We start from the raw sequence: 24,996 nt of genomic DNA, 5'->3' as shown, positions 1-24,996 counted from the left end.
CCGCTAGTAAGATACTTGGTAGAGATAATGCTTAAACCACACAGAGTTGTTGTTTTAATTTCTTCAGTAACGTATATCCCTGATGTTTAGCCAGCACACGGAAGCTTTATATATTAGCAAAATCTTTGGCTTTTGGCCCCAGAATGGCTATGGATTGTGCTGAATTTTGCTTCCACTTCAAACCAACCTTGCAGGCAGGTACCGTAGGATGTTTTGCTCTTACTGCGAGACTGGAGCATGCTAAAATCGTGAATGCCACAGCATCCTGATGAAATCCCCACCCAAATGCAATTCGCTACCAATCTTAAAATGCTATTCTACTCTAGAGAATGACTATTCAAAAACGGTCTTTATTTAATCAATAGAGTAACTCCCCGTGTACATTCAGACACGTGTAAAATCTGTTAGCGACCACATGTTTTATTGCTTTTTACTTCTATTAGCATTGCAGAACCAATTCAGCTTTGAGCAAGCTGGAATCTCCACTTTCCTATCTTCTATCCACCAAAAATAATAGCTGGCGCAGCACAGAGGCTCTTGGGCACTTGAGTGCTATCAATAACGGTGCTGTTAACCCAGGTTCTGGTGAGTAACCTACCCAGGTTACTGAAAGCACTGGGACTGCCAAGGTTTTACTGAGGCCATTATTTCAGTTTACAGGATTTTTGCTACTGTGGGCACTGTACAAGGACAGAAGAAGCCCAGCTTAACTCTGACCCTCGGTTGTGTTTGCAGGTTAGGAAGTTATTGCATTTCTCATTGTCCAGCTGAATACTGTTGCTGCATTAATGTAAAGTCCCATTATAATATTTTTACGCAGCTGATTTCTGTGCAGTAGAGTTGTATTAAAAATTGGGAGGTGTTTGGTTAAGGAGGTGATCATTTGGATACTGACCTCTAGCACCTGCAAAATTGGATGGAAAAAGAGAAGAGAACCTGTGTGGCTGCAGCATTCTGATCTGTTTCTGTGGCTGGTAAAGGTACAGCCTGAATCTGTACTACTGCAAAAGCAGCATTACCTAGAAGGGAGAGGAACTCAATTAAGGGGAGGGGAAAAAAAAATATGCAAACAGATTATCTTAAAAAGTTTAGATGAAATTCTGAGCAATTTCATCCCATATCAATTCTGATTGTCTGGTGTCAAGGTTTCGCAAAAATAGACTTAAAAGTAGCAGTTTGGATTTTGATTACAGCGCTGTGATTGACCTGTCAATGGTGATAGGTCTGTGATAAATCCTTTTTAGACCACAATAGAAGTGGCATCATATTCTGCAGCTACTGGACGTGAGATGACACAGGTCCTTTCGAGCCAGCCTTCCAGACTGGATTTTGATTTTACACACCTCAATATTCAAGAGAGTTTGACTGAAGGATTTGACTTAGTTTCACTTTTAGTGGATGCACTGCAGGACGCTTCCAGCTCTAGCTGGCGACCGTGGACATGGCAGGTTAGTTGCTGCTGGAGGTGAAGAGGCTGGTGCCCTGAGAAGCCGGGCAGGCTGCCTTTCAGAATAAGAAACAGAGAGGAAGGAAGGAAAGTTCTTGATGTTCCCACATGCAGCCCAGGATGCAATGGTCAGAGAGCAGAAGAACTACCGGCAGATTAAAACCCAGAGCGGGGGAACTGAATTTGCGGCTCAGGCAGCCTGTACAAGGAGATAATGATGTTAATTCCTGTGAGTAGTGAGCTGGATTCTGATCAACCTTGTGTAAGCAGGTGTACTCCAGAGATAGCAAGGAGCAGAAAAACAGGTTAATTACTATTTTTAGCAATGCAGTAAGGGCAGCCTGGACAAGTTAGCACTATTTCCCTGATAAGTGTTAGATTGTGGGTGGTCAGGGAGCGCAAGTATTTGAGATGGCAACTAGTAATCAGAAATTCTGCCTGAGCTGGACAGAGGCAGCTTTCATCCACGGGAGAACATTCTCAGTCCCTCGCCGTGAGAATCAGGCTGCGCGCTATACCCTACCATCCCTTTAGTGTCCCTGAGCTTTGCCCTGGCAAGAGGCACCTGGCTGCTAAATGCCAGGGAAGACCTCCCTTCAGAGGCAGTGCTGCCTCTGGTACCAGCTCCTAGAGCCGAGAAAGTAGTTCCCTCTCAATGGCATGAGAAATCCTCGGCTTTCTGTGCTCAGTCATGGGGCAGGAGCAGGGATATAAAAAAAGAGGACAGGGAGAGTTGCTTGTCCATAGTATTTCTCTTGAGCAGAGGAAGGGAGGGGAAGAAATAAAGCAAAACTGAAGCAGATATACCCAATTCGTATGCTTCTAGTAGTTCAGAAGAACAACTATAGGACATCCATGATCAGGATGTTGTAATGGCTTAGGGACACCTGAGACAGAGGGCAGATAAGCACTGAGGAGGGCCTGGAGGGAAAGTGAGGATGCCCTAGGTATTAAAATACCTTACTGGAGCCCTTATTATCATCAAAATGTGGGTCAAGTGTCCCAGAGAAAACAGGACCCTGGCCACCAAATGGTCTGAGAGAGTTGTTTTGGTTGCCAAGTAGTGAAGTTAGTGATTTGGCGGTCAAAATCCTGTTACCATGCTCTGTTCTCTTGCATCATCTGATCATCTGTGTATAATTCAGAAACTTTATCAAGTTATTCATATCTTTCCCTGTCTTTGCAAGTTGCAACACATCTGTAGGGTGGTGGTCTCTTTCTCTATTACCCGCTGCAGTTGTCTTTACAGACTTAAGACATCCTGCTGAACAAGAGTCTCTCCTCCGATGAAGTTATGGGAGAAAAGCGTGCTCCCTGTTTTTCTTCTCACCTGGATTTCTTTTAGTAAACGGGGTGGAAAGAAGGCTACTTACCTTCACAAAGCACTTTTTTTCTTAGGTGGCTGTACAGATATGAGTCTCTAAGATCTGTGGCGCATTATCCGAGTGGGTAGGATCTGGGGTGGCTTTTGTCACGTGCAAAGCGGGACAGTTTCAGTCAGTTTGTTAATGAATTCTAGGGGGCTGGCGGCTAAGGTCATACTGGCTGACGTTTATTTCTACTTGCTAAGCTGTATGAAAAGAACCTTTACAATACCCCAAATCCTCACCTGATAGTTTCAGTGATTGCTGATACTATCACTGACAGAGGGATATTAGACAGGCCTTGGAAGAAGAAAGGCAGTTTGTAAAACTGATTGTTTCAAAGGACTTCTCCCACTTCGAAACCAGAAATTATGAAAAGGCTGAATGTTCTTGCCTCCCTGATGGGACGCAAACTTGCAGAGCGGCTCTCTGCAGCTCCGCACGTGCCACTTCAGCTTACTGCCTTTGGTGACGGATCGGCTGCTTGCACTGCCAGGCAGTTAAAGGTGCAGCTAGGGCTACAGGTGCACACAGCTTGGAAACAGAAAGGCTATTTTTTTAATTCTTTTTTTTTTTGCAAAGGAAAGGAAAATGTGTGTGTTTCATTCTGAAACTGTCTGCCAGCGTTATCCAGGAAGGGTATGGATATAAGAAGCCGTGGCATCGTTCTGGCGGGGATTCAATCTGTTGTTGTAATTCCCACAGTGTGTTGTGCTGTCTCTGCAGCTCCCTCTCTGTCCATAAAAATAAATATCCATCTGAAGTTTGTGGCCAATAGAGAATTTCGTTCATTTGAATTTTTTATGAGTTTACCATAGCTGTGCTCATTCTGTTTTGCTCTTTACTAAATTTTCTAAAAGACCTCATTAACTGTCCATGAGTGTTTTTTTCAGACTGGCCAAGCCGAGTGGCTTCTGCAGTTCAAGGTCCCTGCCAGGGGATTCCCAGAGAGGTGTTCTGGCAGCTGCATAGCAAAGTGATATCTTGTCAGATGCATTAGAATTAGAATTACTTAAGTTGTTTTCTATGTCATATTTTCCATCAGGAAATATCATTTTGAAAACTAGACTTCCTATGGGAATATTTCAATTTACACAAAATACCAGGGTCTTTTTCAGTCTAGGAGAAAATGAAATGTTTTGACTTTACGGCAATGAAGCATTTGGATCATTTACTTAATTTGCAACTTATACTGTAGTATTTGCAAACTATATTGTAGTATACTTTACTGTAAATTTGACATGAAACACTTAAAATTTAATTCCTTTACACAAAATCATTTGCTCCCAAGCTGTTTTCCTATATAAGATTTTATTTCCAGGAAAATTCAGATTTGTTCATCTTCATTCAAAACACGTGGAATGGGAAGAAAGAGAAATCACGCAGTTTCCTGCAAAGCAGAAATTCAGATTGCTGCTGGGATCCAGCACCTCTTCAGTACCACGGGCATTTGAAAGACCAACTGGTGCATAGCTGGAGTACCACACAAAGCAAACAAACAAAAAACCCCAAGGGCTGAAATCTGTTCCCAGTAAATATTTGAGTAATTTCAAAGTATTCATCAACTGCGGTCTGTCCATGAACAATTTGCAAACAGCCAACAAGTGCCAAATTTCACAAACAAACTGTTCATTGCAAATAGTTTGCCTCTTCACTGTGACTGAGATGCGTGTCGTTAAGAAGCCAACTGTTCTTAATCAAGTTTTTTACCCTCGCTGTAGTAAAAAAGCTGTATGTGAGGTGCAGGACAGTAGAGTTTCAGGCAAATGATATTTTGAAGACTTTGCTTAGACATTTCTTTATAAAAATATTTACTGCTTTTTATCCAAGGATTCCTAAGTCCAGTGAGAATCATTACTTCCATTTTGGTAGCAGAAAAAAAACAAGGCAAAAGGAGAAACTATACAATTTATCTTAGATCCCATTGCAGATAAGAAGAGCCGTGAATGGAATTAGTGCTCTCGAGTTCCAGTTCACAAAACAATATCTATGGGATGATGAGATGGCTTTTATTTATAATGGGTATTAGTGTGGTGCTCATCACAGAAGATGCTGTATAACTCAAAAAAAAAAAAAAATTCACCTTACCAGTTTACATAGCAGACTTACAATAGAGGTCTGTATACTCTTCCTTTTCTAGATGCAGAAAATGAGGCATAGATTGCAAATTATTTTACAGCGATTGAGGCTGGCAGTGGAAAAGTAGCGTGGGGCTGGCAGTGCTGTCTCAGCCTTTTCTGGCCTCCTCTCTCTTAATTTGGTGCTCTTATCATCATCTCTAAATTCACCTTTAAAGCAACTGCTGAAAGTACTTTGATTTCAAGATGTGCGTGAAGATAAAAGATTCTACACTCAGAGACTAAAGGTAAAACTGGAAAAAAAAAAATAAAATAGCCCCAACACTGAAGCAGCTCACGGAAGGCAGGTGGTGATGATTCCTCCTTGATTATTGCTTAAGGACCACTATTTGCAAGCACCTTATCCCAGGAGGACTTGCTTGGGGAAAAGCCATGGGAGGAAGGCATCTTGAAGAGGCGTCATCTGTCATGACAGGTTGCCTGTCCTGATGAGTCTGATGCTGAGACCGCATTATGATGACTGATGAGGCCGTCTGGAGCAGTTAACTCAGCCATTTGTAATCATTTCTCTTACAAGCCTTTTGGTAATCAGTTTGGGAAATTCTTTTTGAACAGTGCAGGTTCTGAGGGGAAGAGAAGCGAAGTTTTTTTCTCCTTTGCAGGAAAGGATTTAGATAGACATAAACTTGGGGAAAAATGAAAAACAAAAAAAAAAAACAAGTATAAAATATCCTATCGTCCTTCTAGATGTTACTGCAAGGCTATTTTGTTTTATTTTTGTGTAGATGAAAGCCCCATTCACACGCTGGCTCTGTTCCAGATGCGCAGAATTTCACAAGATAGAGTGGAGTCATTTGGCAGAGACAGGGCTGGACTACCAGATGTGGGGACCTCTGGGGAGAAGGAAACAATACAGGTTGTTTTCTTTTCTAAACTTTGCAACCATTTTGTGATGTGAATTTGAGCAGGTTGTTTAATCCCGTGGTTTCTTAGCACCCTTACATATAAGATGTACGTAGAGTCTGCAACAAATCCATCATGTCCATTTTTTTCCCATGTGGTTCATGTCTTCTACTAGATGTTTTGCAGCTCCTTATGGGCCATCTTTTCAGCCCAGCCCTTCTCACTAGTTTTTCCACATCTGAGGAAGGCTGTAGTAGTATGTAGGAATATGTAACAGAGATAACAGGAAGCTCCCCTTTTCTGTGATAGGCAGATGGTAATAACCTGCTTCTTCCTACTCGTCTTAGACTGTGTTGAGTATTTGGATGGTTGTCTTTATAGCAGAAGCCAAATATAAGGCTGAGTAGGTGTTCACAGCAGCCTGGTTTGCATCAGCACAGATAACCTGGGCCATCCTGACCCCCCCACCCCCCAGAAGGCTTTGCCTTGAGCTGAAGCACTATCTTTTGTATCATGTAACTGAACTGCTCTGGTGCCATTCAGCAGAGGAGAGTGGTGACTTCTCTTATGTTAACGCTGAGGACTAGTTAAGATTTAAGATCTTTGGAAAGCAGCTATACAGAGCAAAATTGTGCTGCAGTGGTAAAAAAAAACCCAACCAAACCAAAAAAAAAAAACCAAAAACCAACCCCCCCCGCCCCCCAAAAAAAACCCCAAAAAACCAAACCAAAAAAAACCCCAACCAACCAACCAAAAAAAAAAAAAACAAGAAACAAACCAAATCAGAGTATCTCCAGAGATACTGCTGCTCATTTTTCTTTTGCACCTGAAAAACAGAATGAGGAGTAATTTCCCTTTTACAGTCTCTACTTGTAGTCAACTCAGAGATGTCTCTCTGGGTGAAGACAGGAGTTTCTCGTGCCTCGCCCAAGTGCTTTGTGCCTTCATTTTGGCAGCACTTGCACAACTTGCTTGAGAAGTACTTTCACATCTAAATACCCCCCAGTTGTAGTCAGAGATGCTGTCCTTTACCTTAAGCAAAATTAAATGTTGCAGTGAAAATAGACATTATAAGCACGTTGGCATCTTTCCCAGTAAAGGGAATATGAAGTAGTTTTTATTGTTACTGCCAAGACAGCTGTGTTTTAGATTGAGATAGTCATCTCACCCTTTTGCTATTTCTAAAAATAATGCAGCTTGCCTACCAATAACAAAAGTCTAACATTTTCTCTGGTACCGAAACAGCCTGTACATATGTTGTTGTTCTGCAACACTATATCTTAACAGAAATGCCTAATGCAGCAAATAAATAGTTTTAGCCATACAAATGGCAAGAAATTCATAACTGTCGCTGCTTCACAGTTTGTGTCTGTTGTACATATGTAGGGTTTCGTGTAATTCCTCAGTGTTCACTTTATGTTTTGTGATGGCAGGCGTATTTTAAAAGTTTCTTCTTTGAAAATGCCATCTTTGGATTGCAAGGTTTCAGAATTATTCCACGTATTAAAGCTGGTCAAATCCTCTGGAGCTGCAGTGACCTTTCTAAAGGTGTTCCCTCTGTCTGTATGGTATACTCGAGGCACATTTTCTATGGGAAACATCGCTTCAGAATTTCTGCCTCTTTTGTACGAGGAATCTCCAGTTTTCACCTGAAGTTCCTGTGATTTATTTCCTTTGCTTGTGGCCTATTTTAAATGTGAAGGTGTGGGGATGTCTGATTTAAAAAAAAAAAGCCCCTGGATTTATATTTCTATATCTGGGACCATTATCGAGCCTTCTGCCAACATTATCTTTCACGTGCGCTTGTGCAATAAACATAGAATTTCCCTCTTTTCACAGAAGCAATAATAGTAATAATGATAGTAATGAGGAAAAATAAGGCTGACTTATGCCACTGCTATTGCTTTCTTCCAAATAACCAGTATTTACTGGCCACCATTTGCAGCTGTGATTATTGAATGGTTCCAGGCAGTGGAACAAGGCCGGATTGCTCCTGAGGTGGGCTTATGCCAGGTGGTGTGTGAGTGACTGTTTTGGCCATTGCCCCATGCTCTTTGAGGAGGAAGGATGATGCACATATCCAAAAAGCTTTTTTCATAGAGCACTGTGAAAGAAAGGGGTATATTTAGCGGTAGCATGCGATACAGGGAATGTGAGTTCCCAGGGAAACCTGGATGTATCAGCTGGAGTGAATTATGGAATTATAGAAGCTGCATGGTTGGAAGGGACCTTTGAGATCATCGAGGCCAACCACACACACACAAAAAAACCCCCTACACTCTCTGCCACTAGAGCATGCCCTGAAGTGCCAAATCTAGACGTTTCTTAAATACCTCTAGGGATGGTGACTCAACCACCTCCCTGGGCAGGCTGTTCCAGTGCCTGACCACTCTTTCAGTAGAGTAATTCTTCCTAATATCTAATCTAAACCTCCCCTGCCGCAACTTCAGACCATTTCCTCTGGTCCTGTTGTCACTCACCTGGGAGAAGAGGCCAGCACCCACCTCTCTCCAACCTCCTTTCAGAGAGTTGTAGAGGGCCATGAGGTCTCCCCTCAGCCTCCTCTTCTCCAAGCTAAACATGCCCATCTCCCTCAGCCTCTCCTCATGTGACCTGGTCTCCAGACCCCTCACCAGCCTGGTAGCTCTCCTCTGGACCTGCTCCAGCACTTCAATGTCCCTCTTGTACAGAGGGGCCCAGAACTGAACACAGTGCTCGAGGTGAGGCCTCACCAGTGCCGAGTACAGAGGCACCATCACTTCCCTGCTCCTGCTGGCCACGCTATTCCTGATACAAGCCAGAATGCTGTTGGCCTTCTTGGCCACCTGGGCACACTGCTGGCTCATGTTAAGCTGGCCATCCACCAGCACCCCCAGGTCTTTTTCTGCTGGGCAGCTTTCCAGCCACTCTTCCCCAAGCCTGTAGCAGTGCTTGGGGTTGTTGTGACTGAAATGCAGGACCTGGTACTTGGCCTTATTAAACCTCATACAATTGGCCTTGGCCCATCGATCCAGCCTGTCCAGAAGTAAAGACTCTTCCCAAATTAAGTCAGGCTGAACTGTGACCTTTTGAAATGTCTTGTGTCTGTATTAGAAATAATAGGAAGAAAGTTTGTTCTTCCTTCAGATATGAAATGTGTGTGAAAATGAACTTTTTTTTTCTTCTTCACACCCATCCAAGCTCAGTGCTGCAGTGCAGTGCAAGAGGGATTTAAATGCTCACGTCTTGTGTGACTGTAGATGGATTCGAGTTGGAAGGGGGACATTTAGTTGCTATATATGAAAGCAAAAAATGTTCCCTAAACTTCGTTACGAGCATATCCAAAGCCAGAGGTAATGACGTGGTATGAAAATGCGGGAGGAGAAGCAAGTTACCACCATTTTCATCCTGATCAAAGAAGTCTTTGAAAGGTAATGCAGGCTGCTTCCTCAGAGAGTGAAAAGCCTCCTGCAGACCACAAAGATTCAGATCTGCGCCAAAACCTTCAAATACTCATTCCCATGATGTTTAAATGGTCAAGGAATTTTTGCATGTAATTTTGTCCACTGAAACTTAAGAACTACAGAGACAAAACTGAGTGAACATTGAATGCCACCCCTTGAAAACAAGAGACGGATCAAAAGGCAGATGTTGAGAAAAATGTGAGCTTGTATTAAAATTTGCAGGGACTGCGGGGCCACTGAGTATCTAAATATCTGCAGCTGTGTTAAAGTGATAACTGCTTAGAGGTGCAAGTTTGTATATGCATTCTGGTTTAGTACACAGCCAATGTAGTACAAAAGAGGGTTTTAAGTGTGTAAAGAACAGGAGGTTGTTTCTGGGTTTGTTTCTTTTTTTCCTTAATCCCACTACTTAAAACAACATAGGAAGTGTGCAAATCTGATGAGAGACTCCCAACTAGGTCTATGTCTTAAATGCGGAAGTGGCCATGCAGAAATCCAAGGTAAAGGCACTGTATGGTTTGAAGTCAGTACGTGTAATGAATTATTAAAATTCTGTCAAACCAACTGTTATTTTTGTTCCTTGAAAGCCTGACCACTGTGCTTCTAGAGGTTATGTTAACTGGGAACAGGCTCAGGGGAAGTACTGTAGAGGAGTAATCTGAGACATGCAAATAGATGGACACTGAGAATAAGTGGGATTGGGACCCCAGTTCTGACAGATGAGAATCTTACTGGTATAGCATATATACTGGTAAGCAGCTGCTCTGAAGTCCTTTGGATGAGGAATGCTGTAACGGAGGGTCCTTCTAGGGGTCGGTCCGGCAAGCACTGGAAGGGCTCCCCATGGCTGCGAATGGAGGAACTCTCTAGTGTTGACGCACGTGGACCCAACGTTAATATTGCCCCTCAGTTTTGTTGGAGGTTTTTCTAAGCTACAGTAGACAAATACCCCAGACAACAGTGGAAGGATCACTTTATTTTTACACGTACAGAAAAAATTCAGAGCCTCTGCAACCTGGAAATACTTTAGCGTGCCTTAGTAGAAAGGTTTCCGATTGCACAGACTTTATCTTGCGCTTTCCTGCTGGCTGCAGTGGCTGGAGGTCTGTCCGTGCTGTAGGAAACAGCTGGATGTAATGGCTTCTGGTTTTCACTGGTCAGTAATTCAGACACATTGGTTATCAGTCCAAAGACAAGTATTGCCTTGTGTTGAAGTACCACAGCCCCACAAAGTCACCCTCCCAACACTCCTTTTCCAGTTTCGATCCTAAAATACCTAAAAGCTGATACAATGCACAAGCATCCAAAATTCTGAATATGTGTTTGTAGGTAGAGCTTTGCTGCTAGAAGGGCTTTTCCCCTTTGTTTAGACAGGCAGGAGAAGCGCATCCCTTGGTGCAGTCCTGCCAGCAGCCTCAAGTTTTGAGGGGACAAACCCGAGTTGAGAGCAGTTCAGTAACTAACATTCAGTCCTCTGTTGCCCACAGAGATACTTAATTGTGCTGTAAAAGATTATTAGGGCAAAGATTACTCTACTGTTGGGTTTTTTAAAGTTGGGTTCTTGTATGCACGCAGACGAGTAACAGCTTTAAGCTCTTCCTGGTCTGGTCTGTAATTGAGACCCCGAGCTCTTTATCAGTGATTCATTTCCATTTCGTGGTCTCTTACTGGGCAGGTCTTCAGCAGCTGCAGAGCATCTGAGGTGTATGCTCTAGATGGCAGTATATTTTTAAACTATATTAGTTGAGCTGGGTAGAACATAAGCCTGGTCATTTAAATTGTGGGTTTGTTTTTTTTTTAATGCTCTTTGCATGCCACTTGCTTTCAAAGTAGAAATTAAAAGCTGCTTAGATTTTACAATATACATTCAAATGCCAAGAAGAATTCACAGAAAGCAGAAAAAAACCCAATATTGTTTCCCCTTGCATTTTTAAGAATAAAATGTGGATCTTAATATTTTTTTTTTCCTGTAATGAGCAGCAACACATGATACTTGGTTAATTTTTCCCTGTCACAGTGCTTTTGTGGAATTGTAATTTGGGTGTTCTGTGCTCCTCTTCCAGAGCCAAGGTCTGATGATCAGACTGCATCTCCCCCATTTAGCGCAGACTCTCCTTGCATCAGTAAATGTCCGTGGGATGGGGTAGGTCGAGGGACTGCCTAGTCGGTAGAAAAGAATGGGGCTGTGGAGCACCTACTTGCTGATTGAATTAGTCAGTTTTGAGGCATTTGGGTTTTTTCAATCAAAAGTTAATATTCTCTGTGAAAAGATGATGTAAAAAAAATACGTTGCTAACAGAAAGGGGCTAAAAAAAATGTTTGAATAAGCCTTACAAAGGCAAAAAAAATATAAAAAATTAGTCAGGGCCAGAAGGATAGCACAGTTGTTGAGTTAAATACAGTCTTATTAGTGACACATGCTTCATGTACAGGAAGTGTATGCTATTCCCAAATTTACTCATCAAGCATCTGCCAGTCAGCGTTGTTGATCACTTCTATGCCTCATGCAGTGCATCTGACTGAATCCACTATCCACAGGTCTGCTACAGCCCACTAAATGCAAATTTTTTCTCCACAGCAATCCAGCACGGGTTCGGTGACACACGTACTATCGTTTATTTGCACTCATCAGGCTTTCAATATGACATAAAATCATTGTAACATAATGCATTATTAAATATATTTTCCAACTGAAAAAGATAAACTTGACAGACTGTCAGAGAACATTTTTGTACTTTAGAAAAGGTTTGTAAAAACAAACCCTGGAGTACATCCACCCATTAATGTAAGTAACGCTCACCAACTATTCAGAGCAAGAAACTGCATGGAATGAGCTTGCCCTTTGCCTCGTTCTCTGGCTTGACTGTAAACAGAATTTGAATTTTGCTTCTGAATGTCATTTAGACAATGATTTGTATGAGCATAGTTGAGTCTATGGATTATTCACAAAGCGTTTACTTGGGCTGTTTGTTGGTTTTGGTGCTGCTTGCTCACCTCGATATAACGTGTTCTTTGCGCTTTCATGGATGACTGAGTATGTTTGTAGATGGGAAGAGGGGAAAAACGAAAGTTTCTAAGAGGCTGTATGAGTACTGTTAGTGGGATTTTGAGGATCAGTTGTGAGTCTAAAAGCTTACAGGGAATTCTCAGGCAGTCTTTTTTGCCCTGGTTGCATCCCCTTACCCCACAAAAACTGAAACCAAAGACTTTTGTGGAGCCAGGAGCTCAGGAATCCTTTACAAGGACCTCAAGGGCATACACTCTCAGCTAGAGAGAGGCAAGCCTGAACATCTTGCTGGTCGTAGCCAGCCAGGGCTTCATAAATGTCAGGGTCCTGAGAGCTCTTTTGCAAGATGGAGATGTTGGGCTTCAGGGCCCCGCAGTGTTGGATCTGCCTCTTCCCAGAACGTCTTTGGCCTGCCTCTGGTTCCCAGAAGTCCGCAGAGGTTTCCATACCCAGGGCAGTACAGCTGTCTGTAAAATTTTTGTTTTGGCAGTTTTAATGAAGTGAAATTGGCTTTGTCCTGATTAGATTTTTTTTTTTTTAAATCAGGGAAAAGATAACTGTGTAATATTCTTTCTGTGGAAAATTGCTACCTTTTACTTAAAACTGGAATAATGTTTTCTGAAATGTCTGGCTTCCCCAGAGACTGGAAAATTCAGATCTTAATGGAGGCTGTTTCTAAACACATCATTGTACTATTTGCTCATAACGTCTCTATTGCTTGCTGTTATAAACCAGAGCCACAAACACTACTAATGTTGATTTCTGATTTCTACGCAAACAAATATGAATGATTTTGAGATATTTTTCCAGATGTAGGTGTAGCTGAAAGTACATGTTACTCTCAGTTATTAACTTACACATCCCTGGCAACTCTGAAATCTAGAGTACAGGTACATGCAGGTTTGTCACCTCAGGTTCACCACTGAGAAACTGGGAATAATACAGCTCAGCAAAGTGAGAAAGGTTATCCATTGAGTAATGAAGCAATATGCAAAGCTAGTAATGAGCAATACTCAGTTACATGTAGGTGCACTTTTTGGTTAAAAAAGGCATGGGTGTTTTGATAAAAATTCAATTACGTTTTTGCACTGCACGGAACTTAAAAAAAACCTCCATATGTTAATTGCTGGGGATCTTTCTTCCTTCTTCCAGAAAGGGCAAAAAAGGGAGGAAATGCTGTTTGTTTAAAAATGACCCAAGTAGAAAGATTTTCTTGTTGTTCCATTCTTATGTGAACATGCAGGGTTATTCTGTTAAAGAGGTATTTTTCATTAAAATAATACATAAATATTTAATTTAATGAATTTGTGGCCTAGAGGCTTGACTTCAGTATACATGAAACATTTTTTATTTTTTTACCAAAACTCTTGGTGAGCCGACTGAATTTCACATCCCCTAAGGAGATTCCTTTGCACAGGTTTAAAACCAGAAATGTCAAATATTCTCTTCAGGTGCGCGTTTCTAGCTGTGATGGAGTACCTTTGGTCATGATTTGGCCCTGGATATTTCTTTAGGCAGGAATATCAAAGAAACCTCTGTTGTACCTTGCCATACTTCTAGCTACTAAAAATGGAGCTGTCAGCTTCCAGTTCCTAATCCATTAATTTTTTTAAAGGTTAGGGTTACTGTTGACAAGTGACAGAGCACCCTGGTACTAACAACTGGGATGGGAAGTTAACATATCTAAAAAGGAGGAGACAAAATTTTCATAGTGCTTTTGGCTTCAGTATGAATTGTTTTGGAGAGGGGAGGAAAAAAACCTTTATTTTGTAAAACGGCTACGGTGTAGTGTGCGTTTGCATTACCCTTGCTGCGCGAGAAGCATTTGTTTAGCTGATACAGTCTTCTGTAATTACCTTTCTGGACGTAAAATGCCCTGAGGGTGGAAGAGGAAAGGTCTCTCCTTTTCCTAACCTATAGCTCACTCTGAAATCAAATCATTCCTCACTGTGAAGAGTAGCCTGTTGGCTATACAAAAACCTTTTACCCAGCATCTTTCTCTGAAGATAACTTAATTGGGAAAGATTCATAACTTCTGATACAATCTTCTTGTCTTCAAGTTCAGACCAATAGCCCAAGCAAATCATTTGAGATGAAGTTCCAAAATTAATCCTAAAGAATATGGGAAAAAGCAGTTCTTAGGTTGAAATGAATTGAACTGAATCCATTCCGTTTTTTAAAAATAGAGAAAAACTTTCAATTTTTTATGTTATCTCTTATGCACCTCTTACTGCGCATAGAGGGGAGGCTCAGGTGCCTGGACTGCCCTGTCTTTTCTGCTCAGATTTTCAACTTTATTCTTTTTATCTCAATTGGTATATATTGGTGACAGAAGGAACATTTCGACTTGGCTGAGGCTGAAGGTAGGCACGGTTTCTGAAGAACGCAGTGTGTAGTGCGTTCCAGTTGTCAGAGGCGTTTTTCTGAAGGTGAGGAGTGCCAAGGAATTTGGGGTATCGCAGCTGATTGTTGCGTTCCTAATTCCCAGGTAAGGCTGGTCAGGGTAGGAGCAGTGATTTAATGTTGAGTTCTGTGGCTGCAGCATTAAGGAGAGAAATGCACCTCAGTGACTTTGTCTCAGGTGATTTTTGCCATGGGAACACAGAGGGGAGCAGGTCAGTTTTTCAGGTTTGTGTGAAGTTTTCACAGGATTGCAACCCCAAGGCTTGGCTCTCTAAGTGCATAACACCTACGTATGCTTAGGTCTATTTAGGGATAAAGAGGCCGCAGAGTTCTCGCCTGTGGGAGATCCGTGATTGGTGTTTAGGATATTAAATCATTGCCCATTCTGGAGAGTCACTGGGTACAGATGTACAAAGCAGGGATATCGATACTGGTCAGACATCTCACATCAGGCAAAACACACACTGCTTTTAAAACCAGCTTATTTCAGGTGCTCATTTTTTATTAATATTCTTCTTTTATTTATTATTTTTATATTAGCATCAAAGTAAGCACATTTGTAGGAAAAAATCTGCTTTTAGCAACTGTTATAACTATTGTAATGAAACCTGACATTACTTGCCACAACCAACCGTATCAGGGGCTACTGAAAGACGTGTCAGCTGTGTCTTGATGTTAGGAAGGAAAAGCCAATATAAAGGTTATTCCATAGTTACTTACCACTTCATCATTCACAGTTGAAGGCAGGACGCTAGGTTTGATACCTACTCTCATAAATCACTGGCCTGATCTTCTGTGTTGCTACATTCCAGACAATAGTGGATATTTAGTTATTGTACCGTAACTTAGCATGGAGACCAGGTTTAATTGAGCCATTAGGGATATTAATTTTTTTCCAGTCAAGAATGGCTTACAATACAGGGTGAAGTCTCTTCTTATCTGAAGATTATTACTCTAAGCAATGAACAAGAGTTGCAGCTCTCACATAAGAATGGTTATTTTTCTCTTTGTTTCACTATCGTTGCTCAGTTACAGGAGTGTGCTAAAAGTGAGATTGCACCGAGAATGAGATAGGGCACGACTAACAGTTGGTATTTAAGCTTCTGACAAGTCCCTATGAAATTTTCAATCAGTGGAAGTGGGAAGCTGGGCTAAGCAGAGCTTTAACAGAATCAAAGCAGCGTTTTCCCCAAGGCTTCAGCTGTTTACCACGTTTACTATTATCCTCTTAAATGTGTCTTTTATTATCCGTTACTATTTATCCATTCAAGAGGACAGTTCTTCAGCACTCTGAATTAATTATTACTCTAAGTTAGTTAATTCCTATTGTTACAGAAAGTTTTACCAAACTTTTATTAGGAGGTATTATCAAATCGTTTTGCTGTTATTACAGTGAAGCTTAGGCTTGCACCTGAACTAAAAGAATTCAAGTAAGCAACTGTAGTATTATTGACAAAAATATTATTTAATAGAACAGAAAAAAGTACTTTTTATTTTCTTTCTGAAGAACAAATTCCTTATGGCTTCTCTGAGAAATCAGAACATATTAGCAATCTAGAGGATTACTCTGTTCCATCAAACCAACCTTCCAAACACAAGTTTTGCCTGCCTGTATTTCTGTAAAGTTAAATCCTACCTTTGCCCTGAAGACCTCGAAAAATGAGATGAGAATACTCGAAAAATGAGATGAGAATCTTCAGAAAATCCAGCTGAAACATTCACAGGGAAAATCTGTGCTTTCAAAGTTTACAGAGTTCTCGTTTGCTCATTGACCTTGCGTGTTATTTCAGATACTGTTTCTCTTTGCCCCTCTAATATCATTGATTGTCTTGCGGAGCTAGTGCAGGTTTGTACAGATCCTCACCTGTTCTGGGTCACTGTAGTAGTCTAATCCCCAAAAGCATCTTTGAGATGCATTAGGTTGTTGAACAGGAGCTGGGTACATGTTGGCCTGTTCCACGTATGGGATCTCCACGTGTGAACAAAACTTTAAAACAATAAATTGAGGGACTGAAATGTCAAAGAGAACTTAGAACCAGTGTGAGATTAAAGTTTACGGTTTTCCTAGGTGATGATAATTTTGCTGTGTACAGCAATTTCTCTCCTGTCTCCTTCTGCGCACGTGTATCAGGAAGGAAGTACCAACCAAGAAGTAATAGATATTGCATATGGTCTATAAAGCTGTTTAAGATCTTTGTGCTTGATGTGTAGTATGCAAACAGCTACATCGTACATAATGTTTATTTTTCTTTTTTTTTAATGAAAGGTTTGAGCACTTCCGATCTCCCAGCAAGCAGCACTTCTCTTCCTCCTGGTTACTCTGCTTGGAACTTGACCTGGATCATGAGAGATACATCCCCTTTCTTCTCCCATAGAGGACGACACAGTGAGTAGCATTTATATGTTATTCTCAAGAGATTGTAACTAACTGCCTAAGGGTTTTGGTATAATACTGAAGCAAAACAATGCAAGTGAAATGCTTGATGGTAAAATATCCTTACTGTCAGGCCCTGAGGGCCCTAATAAGCCCTACTGTCCCTTACCGGGCACCCCTGGGGCCCATGGACCCAGAAGCCCCATTTCAGCCCAGCCTAGGTTCAGGCTGATGTCCTGACGTGTTCTTGGCCCATCACCGTCTCCATGGAGGTGGCTAGTGACCTTGGCTGGCCCAACCTGCCCTGCTCCTTCAAAAGCAAGGTCCCGGACTGTAACAGTAGGGTGCTGCATTGGAATCCAGTGATACTATAAAGAGAAGAGCTGTGTACCAAACTTATTTTTTCCCTGTTCTCTGGTATGACCTATTTGCTGACAAACCATAGCCATTCTGCTGTGAAATACTATGGTCGTAGTTAGGACCAGACTGTATAAGGCAATATCTAATATGCAATCCAGAAAGTGGCTGAAGTAGAATATATCTACTATATATCTACTACCAGTCTCTATGAGGGGAGATAAGGTGCTGAGAGGCTAATAAGATTTACTCACCCCAAGCCTGTAATTATCTGCTTGAGGGAAAAGTTTGACCTACCTATATGAAGGAGTCCCATATTTCTTCAAATTTATGTTGCAGCCTTTTATGTGTGCAATATATATTCTTTCCACTGGCATACAATATCTGCTCCTAGCTGTTGTATCTGCTTGAACGATGAGGACACACCAATTTCATTTTGGAAGGGACAGTAGTACAATCTTTCTTCCCCTCACTTGGTTTTCTCAGATGTTGCAAGGATGATTTTTAATTTATCCTTTATTACTTCTTCCTAAACTGTGAGTTTCTCAGTAATACCATTCTAAGGGAAGGCTTTGTTCTTAAAACCTAAAAGCGTTGATTCCATCTGACAGCATCACATGGAGATAAATGTACTGCATCTAAGCAGAAATGATTTATTATGATTTTAGCTGGTTGCACAAGACCAAGTTCTACCATATTCCAACCATCTGTTTTGCAAGGAAAGGCAAGAATTTGATGAGGTGTTACACAAAATACAGTCTTCACTCAGGACAAGTCTAAACTGTTTTCTCCCTCAGTAGGTATAATTCAGGACATTTACCTTGAAACCACTGCAGAATCTTGAAGAGGGGCAGGAGTAATTTGGGTTTTTTTTCTAGCTTTGCACTTTAACATTTCCAGAAGTTGGCAGAACCTCCTTCACATGAAAGGGGCAGCAGTAGCCTTCAAAATCACACATTTCAGACTGGAACACTGCATAGCATCACTAAGCGGACATACTTCCTGCCACTTCAGATATGCAGCATGTGGTACGTGGAGTAGAGCCTGCAAGCATAGCCCAAGCCTAAGAGGACAATTCTTAAAACTTCTCTCTATTCCTCTGCATACCTGCGGCGTATATGCACCTGAATGTTCATTAGTAAACTTCCCAGGGATCTAGATTTCTGTCCGGAACAGCTATGAGCATGACAGGGGTGGACAGTGCCTTTCAGCAACTGATTATTTGCTCTGGATCTGAACAGCTCTGTGAAGGTCACACAGGGACTCAGCAGAGCAAGGCAGAAGGCAAATTTAGACCATCCAAGTTCTAGGCGAGTAACCTTGTCCCAGGACCCACCCCTGCCTTCTGATTAAGCAGTTAATCCAAAATCACACCAAAATCATTAGCAGAAATAAAACCCAGCAGTCCTTTACTAATAGAGTGTTTTCCTCTTCCGTCAGAAGCTTTTCTCCCTGCTCCCAGCATGATTAAGCTCACAGAATGCTCTATAAAACTTCTATCAAAACTTTGTTTGCCTAATCATCTGATAGGACCCATCTAATTAACTGTCTGACATTGCTGGAATGGGGCAATATTAGTTGTCTTCATTACTTTTTTCTTGTGTTCTGCTATTGAAAAAATCTCTTGGATTGAAAGGCTGAGTAAATTGAAATATAGGGTCCTGCTTGCTCTGCCAAACTAAGTTCCCTGCTCCTGTGCTCAGTATTAAAAATTCTAACGGACTGCCTGTAGTACTTCTGGCAGGAACAGTGCTTGATGATATCTTTGAAACTATACACGACAATCCTAAAAGATAATCACTGGCACAACAGGACACTTGAGAGTGATGCGTTCACTCTTGGACAGGGAACTGCTGGAGAGGGTGCAGCAGAGAGCTACCAAGATGATGAGGGGACTGGAGCACCTCTCTTATGAAGAAAGGCTGAGGGATTTGGGTCTCTTCAGTCTGGAAAAAAGACGCCTGAGGGGGGACCTTATCAACACTTATAAATACTTAAAGGGTGGGTGTCAGGAGGATGGGGCCAGGCTCTTTTCAGTGGTGCCCAGGGACAGGACAAGAGGTAATGGGCACAAACTTGAGCATAGGAAGTTCCACCTAAACATGAGGAGGAACTTCTTTACCCTGAGGGTGGCAGAGCCCTGGCACAGGCTGCCCAGAGAGGTGGTGGAGTCTCCGTCTCTGGAGACATTCCAACCCCGCCTGGACGTGTTCCTGTGCCACCTGCTCTGGGTGACCCTGCTCTGGCAGGGGGTTGGACCAGATGATCTCCAGAGGTCCCTTCCAACCCTATGGTTCTATGATTCACAAGACCTTCTCCTTTCTTGTCTAGAGGTTTCTAGGTTTGTCTCTATCCAAGCGTTGATTAATCATCTGCCATCTCAGAGATGCAAAATCCACCTGCCTATTAGAAAATAAAGACTTAAAAAAACCCCATATGAAGTCAGAATTATCTGTGAGTTCAACCTGCAGGACAGGAGGAATCTTTAAATCTCCATATTTTTGTGTTTTCTTTTGTTCTCTTTGAAGTACGCCCAGACTATTTCATGTGGCTACAAAAAACTTTTAATGCCTTTTGCGTATGTAGACTTACGGTAGTGTATTAATCTCTCATTTGCAGCACTGATGGAACTCTGTCCTGAGGGTTACATGATTAACTGCACCCAGACACATATTTCATTTCTTGTCCTGGTTGGTTGAATATTAATTTTCTCTTCTGTATAGGTATTGTATAAGAAATCAATTGTCCACCGCATAAAATCCATTAAGATTCTGTAACAGGGGTTCCAGACGACGGGCACCCCCGAAAGCCTGGAAGCCTTCATGCAGTTAATTCCCCCCTCTCTGCCCCATCCTCTACATCCCCACCCCGGCCAGCCAACAACACTGAACCTGGAGCATGAGCCTGGCAGGGTATGGTGGCAACTGCAAACAACTGGAAAAAAACCCAATGTGATTCAGCCCATCTAAATTCTGTTTTGAAAGAAGAACACGTTTCATGAGAGTAACGGCCTTAAGGGTTGCCATGTTGGACTGTTTGGGAAGCAGGAGGTGGCTTTAGCTCTTCTTACGCCACTGCGCTCTCTGTGCATCTCTTTGCCAGATCCCCCAGGGGCAGCTGAGCTCCTTGGCTGTTCTGAACCAGCTCTGTGCAAAATGTAGAAGTACTTCTCTCAGGCTGTGTCACACTTCTGCAATATAGTTTACAGATTTTTATTTTTTTTTTGTCCCCCCCCCCCCCCCCCCCCCCGCCCCGATGTTTAGGAAATAGTGGTGTTTTGGATTCCACAGTTAACTGGGACTAAAACTCAGGGGCAAATAGCAGATTCGGCTACCAAATGACTAGTGTGCTTACAAATGTCTACAAAAGATGAGTTCAGCAGAGGAGGAGCACATACCTTCAAGAGTGCATCATTATTCACAGCTTTGATTTAATAGGGACTAAAAGCATAATCCAAAGGATGGCCTCTATTAACAATTTATTAATAATTTCACTCAGCTCGATGTCTTCAGAAAACAAATTTGACAGGCTTGTTGTTGTTTGATTTTTTTTTTTATTTTTTATTTTTTACACTTTCTAATGGAATGTCGTCTGTGATGAGTTCATCATTTCCTGAATTGGGTTTGCTAAAAAAAAAAAATAAAAAATGCATTGGACTAATTTTACTGTGGAATATTTTGGGGTCATTCTCGCTGTGTATTTGATGGTTAGTGGCATGGCGGTCGCTCAGTGACGTGTCAGATTATTGATTTTTTTTCTCTGGTAGGTCATGTGCAGCTTGCTGAATTCAAGTACTCATGTGCACGTATTCAAAATACCATTTTGTTCATGTGAGTTGGATACCAGATAGATACTGCTGACACAAAACTCAAACAAAAGGGAAGAGAAACAAAAGGGAGAGAAAGAGGGCACCAGCCAGATGAATTTGTGTTACAATTAGGTTCCTATGACTACTTGTTTTAAAAATCTACAACAAATCAGACTAATACTGATGTCTTCAGAATGATAAAGCCGTCATGACACTTAGCTCATCGTGGCATGGATATGAACTAATTGTTACAACAAGTTCCTATTTGGAAGGTGAAATAAAGTCAGGGGAGGAATGAGGAGAATAATACTTTGTCCCAGAGGTAAAATGAATCAATTCTTTCTTAGTAAAGATATTGCAAAAGTGATGTACTACCTTAATTCAAACATCCTTTTTGCAGTCTTAGAAGTTCTGTCACATAGTTTTGGAAATAGTGTTATGACTATAATAGCGCAAGACTTTAATTAACAGCAGTTATTCACACCAGATTAATAGAATTGCTTGATAAAAAATAGCAGATGCGGTGACCCCGTATACATATGCAAGAATTGTTTAACAATTAGATGGTATTTTTGCCACGTGCAATGGTGCTGAAATCCAGGGGGAGGAAAATGACGGGAAAAGCAGTATCTGTCTAGCTAAACTGGAGGCTGTGCTAAGCAAGAAAGATGAAAAAAAATCTTATTAGGGAGAAATTTTTAGTTTCTTTCAAGTTACTCTTTTCCTTATATCCTCTTTCATCTGTAGACAATATGCCGATGACAGCTCAACATTTTTTCAATAATAAAATAACATACAGTAAGACAACAAATGTCTTTTCTCCCTGTCTCTCAAGTATTCATTTTCTCTAGAGATCTCTCAAACTTCATGCAAGAGGTCCCTTGTATGAATTGTCAAAACATGACAGTTCATCCAACCACTGTTTTGCGCCAACTGGAGCATGTTTTCTAACAATGGCTGTTAGTCGGTACTTCAGTCTTTTGGCCAGAACTGGCATTAAAAATGCACTTTCATTTATTGTTTTTGCTGCATGCATGGGAGACTTGGTGGACAAATATTTCTTGTGTGGAGGATGAGCTCTGTCACTTCTCAGAGCTGAAGAATGAAAATGAGTGCTATTGCTGGTTGTTCTCCTCACACCCCCTCCTCACACCTCTCTCTGTAGCTGTCTTGAAAGACTGTGCTTATAATTGATTGATAAAGGAGTCCTGGCCCTCTTCTTTGTAGCTTGATTTCCACCGAACAAAGCAGCTGTCAAAGATTTTGGTGATTCAGTCCCTGGTGTGCACTGAGGAGCTGGGTGGATATAAAGTATTTGCTGTCATTTTAAAGATTCTCTTAACAAATAAATGAATGGTTGCATTATTGCTGCTTTCTCTAAGCAGTGGCCCATGCAGCTGTGGCTCACTCCCCAGGGGATTAATTTAAACACTCCTGGTACCAGGAGATCCCTGGGCTCCCTGGGGAGGCAGGCAGCTCGTCCTGCGCCTGGCACTGGCCCTCTTCCTGGGGGCCATTCCCTCTTCCTATGCAGCAGGTGTCTTTATGCCTCCTGGGGTGTGGTACTGCTCCCCTAAAACGTTATTTCTTCAGAAAGCCATCGAATTTTAATAGCTCCCCCTCCACCTTGGCAGAAAACCTTGGCAGGTTTTCCTCTCAAAGTGGGCAGCGAGGGGACGAGCAGCGCTGGCGCAGTCAGCTCTGACCTTGCTCAGTGGGTGGCGTGCCTCAGCTATACCCTCTCCCAAAACATGCCAGGGATAAACCAGCTGCTGTGAAATCTTCCTGGCCCACAGTGAGCTCTGACGAGCCCTCGAGGGCATGCACCTGTGAGGGCTGGCCCGGCAATATGGGCCCCCTCCGGCACCAGTGGCAGCACAGGCCTGGTGGCCTCCTGCCATCCTGACAGGGCCAGGGCTGCTGTCCTGCCATCCCTGTCAGGGATGGGCCCCACTCCTTCCTGGTGAGCTGGAGGTGGAGGGGCTGGGAAGCCTCTGCGGAGCGAGCAGGTAGGAAGAGGCCCTGGGCAGCAGGAAAGGACAGGGCACTGCCTTGAAGGGTGTGTGGGGACCTGAGGCAAAGGGGGCAAGACGCTGAGGGTCTGCCTTCACCGACCCCTACTGCGACACCTCCTGTCCTCCCCCATACCCCAGCTGGCCAAAAGGACATGTCCCCGTCCCCTAGGTGAGGGCCTGGCCACCTTACCCGGCACTGGGGTTCGGCCAGGGCTCTGGGCCTGCCTGGCCCCAGGGATCACAAAATGGCCGCCGGGGCGGTGGCTGGGTGGGGCAGGCTGGGCGTCCTAGCGGGGAGAGAGTGGGGACAGGCTCACCCCGACTGGACATCGACACTCAAGGTTGGGGGAGCATACATGAAGACTTGCTGGTGAGGAGGAAGGACACATCTCCAAGTAGCTTCGAATTAAAAGGAGGTCCCTGACAAACACAGGCCTCTCCTCAGGGCAGGGAGAGAGGGGTTGGTGTGCTGACAGCTGCTCTCCTCACCGCTTCGCTTGCACTAACTGAGGCACGTCAGGCGGGATGGACCCCAAAGCCGCGCTGTACGGAGCGATGCCATGGGGCTCCTTGAGTGCCTCCCCAGTTCCTCCCCTTCCCTGTCACGCCATGCTGCTGCTCTCACATTTGTCAGCTCCTGGAGCAGCAGCCCAAAGACCAGGCAGTTACTGTCAGCGCAGACATTTGCTGGGGTGGTAAGGCCTGGGGTACCTGGCAGGGATATAGATGTCATACTATTCCTTAAAATGTGCCGGTTTGCCCTTTCTTAGTGCTGAGCAATGGAAGGAAGCAGGTGAAAATATCTCTTCAGGCTTGCTTTCTTGGCAGAAACAAGGCAGTTAAACCCTGCAATTGTTTTTTTCTCTTTAATTTGTGCAACTGCTGACACCTTTTTCCCTTTCCCCTTGTGTTGTTTTCTGTGCTGTTCCATCGTCTGGTGGAGTTGTTCATTTTAAATTGCTGCTGTACCTCCAGTTGCACGGTGGAAAGGTGGCACTAGGGATCCATTTGCAAAGAGTTTCACCCCTTCTTTGTGCCAGCAAAGGGCCCGCTTCCAAGGGCCAGGCCTGTATTTGGTGTGCCTTCTTCCACGAGGTCCTCCTGGGTGTTCGGCAATCTGCTGAGCTGACAGCCAGAGAGCACGGTCTCCTATTTATGCTCCATTTTTGGGGAGAAATACTTAGTGCTGTAGGCTTCCTTGTATCACGCCACATTGTACCCCTGTACTGGTGGATAGAAATTCAGAAGGGCCTGATGAGGCAATCAAAACCCTTAGATTGAATACCCTGTGCCCTTTTCTATCCAAAGGGAATGGGGAAGGCTTTAGGAACTGGCTCTGTCTCTAGGATTAATAACTGGAAAATCAATTTGTCATTTCCCTGTCATAAATTAAAAGCTTATAGGCCTTATAACATGAGTATAATAGAGGTTAGTGGGTATTGATGGAGGTCTCAAAGCTCACTCAGCAGAGCACATCTCTACTATACAATTTAAATTATGTCTTCTCCACAAGGAATATCTGTCAATATTTATATAAAAAAAGACATCCTGCACAAGAATATTTTATCTGTTTCTATACTGCTGTGGCGATTGTTGCAGCTGCGAGAGGTGTGTTCTTGAGGGAGGCTGTGGTCCCATTTTGATCGCTGTAAGTGGCCTCTACATTGTGCATTTGTGTCTGTAGAAGTAGTATAAATTAGTTGTGTTTAAGCTAATGAGATGCCAGGTAGGATGTACATCTCTAAGCTGGTCCTTCTGAGAACAGAGAACCTCAACCCACTCCCTTGTCCGTTGTAG

At 42.8% G+C, this 24,996-nt stretch overlaps 1 protein-coding gene across 2 annotated transcripts in view; it reads left to right on the top strand.

Moving 5' to 3' along the window:
* ALK (ALK receptor tyrosine kinase) overlaps nucleotides 1-24,996 on the top strand; it is a 327,314-nt gene that overhangs the window by 68,622 nt on the left and 233,696 nt on the right. For both annotated transcript variants that reach the window (XM_054195890.1, XM_054195889.1), the window contains exon 2: nucleotides 16,912-17,031. In XM_054195890.1, the coding sequence (XP_054051865.1) occupies nucleotides 16,912-17,031 (120 nt within the window). The remainder of the gene's footprint in view (nucleotides 1-16,911; nucleotides 17,032-24,996) is intronic.

Source organism: Rissa tridactyla, chromosome 3 (assembly GCF_028500815.1).
Source record: "Rissa tridactyla isolate bRisTri1 chromosome 3, bRisTri1.patW.cur.20221130, whole genome shotgun sequence".
In the NCBI taxonomy this organism is placed as follows: domain Eukaryota; kingdom Metazoa; phylum Chordata; class Aves; order Charadriiformes; family Laridae; genus Rissa; species Rissa tridactyla.
The sequence above is the reverse complement of the archived record's forward strand: the minus strand, read 5'-3'. Positions and strand labels throughout refer to the sequence as shown.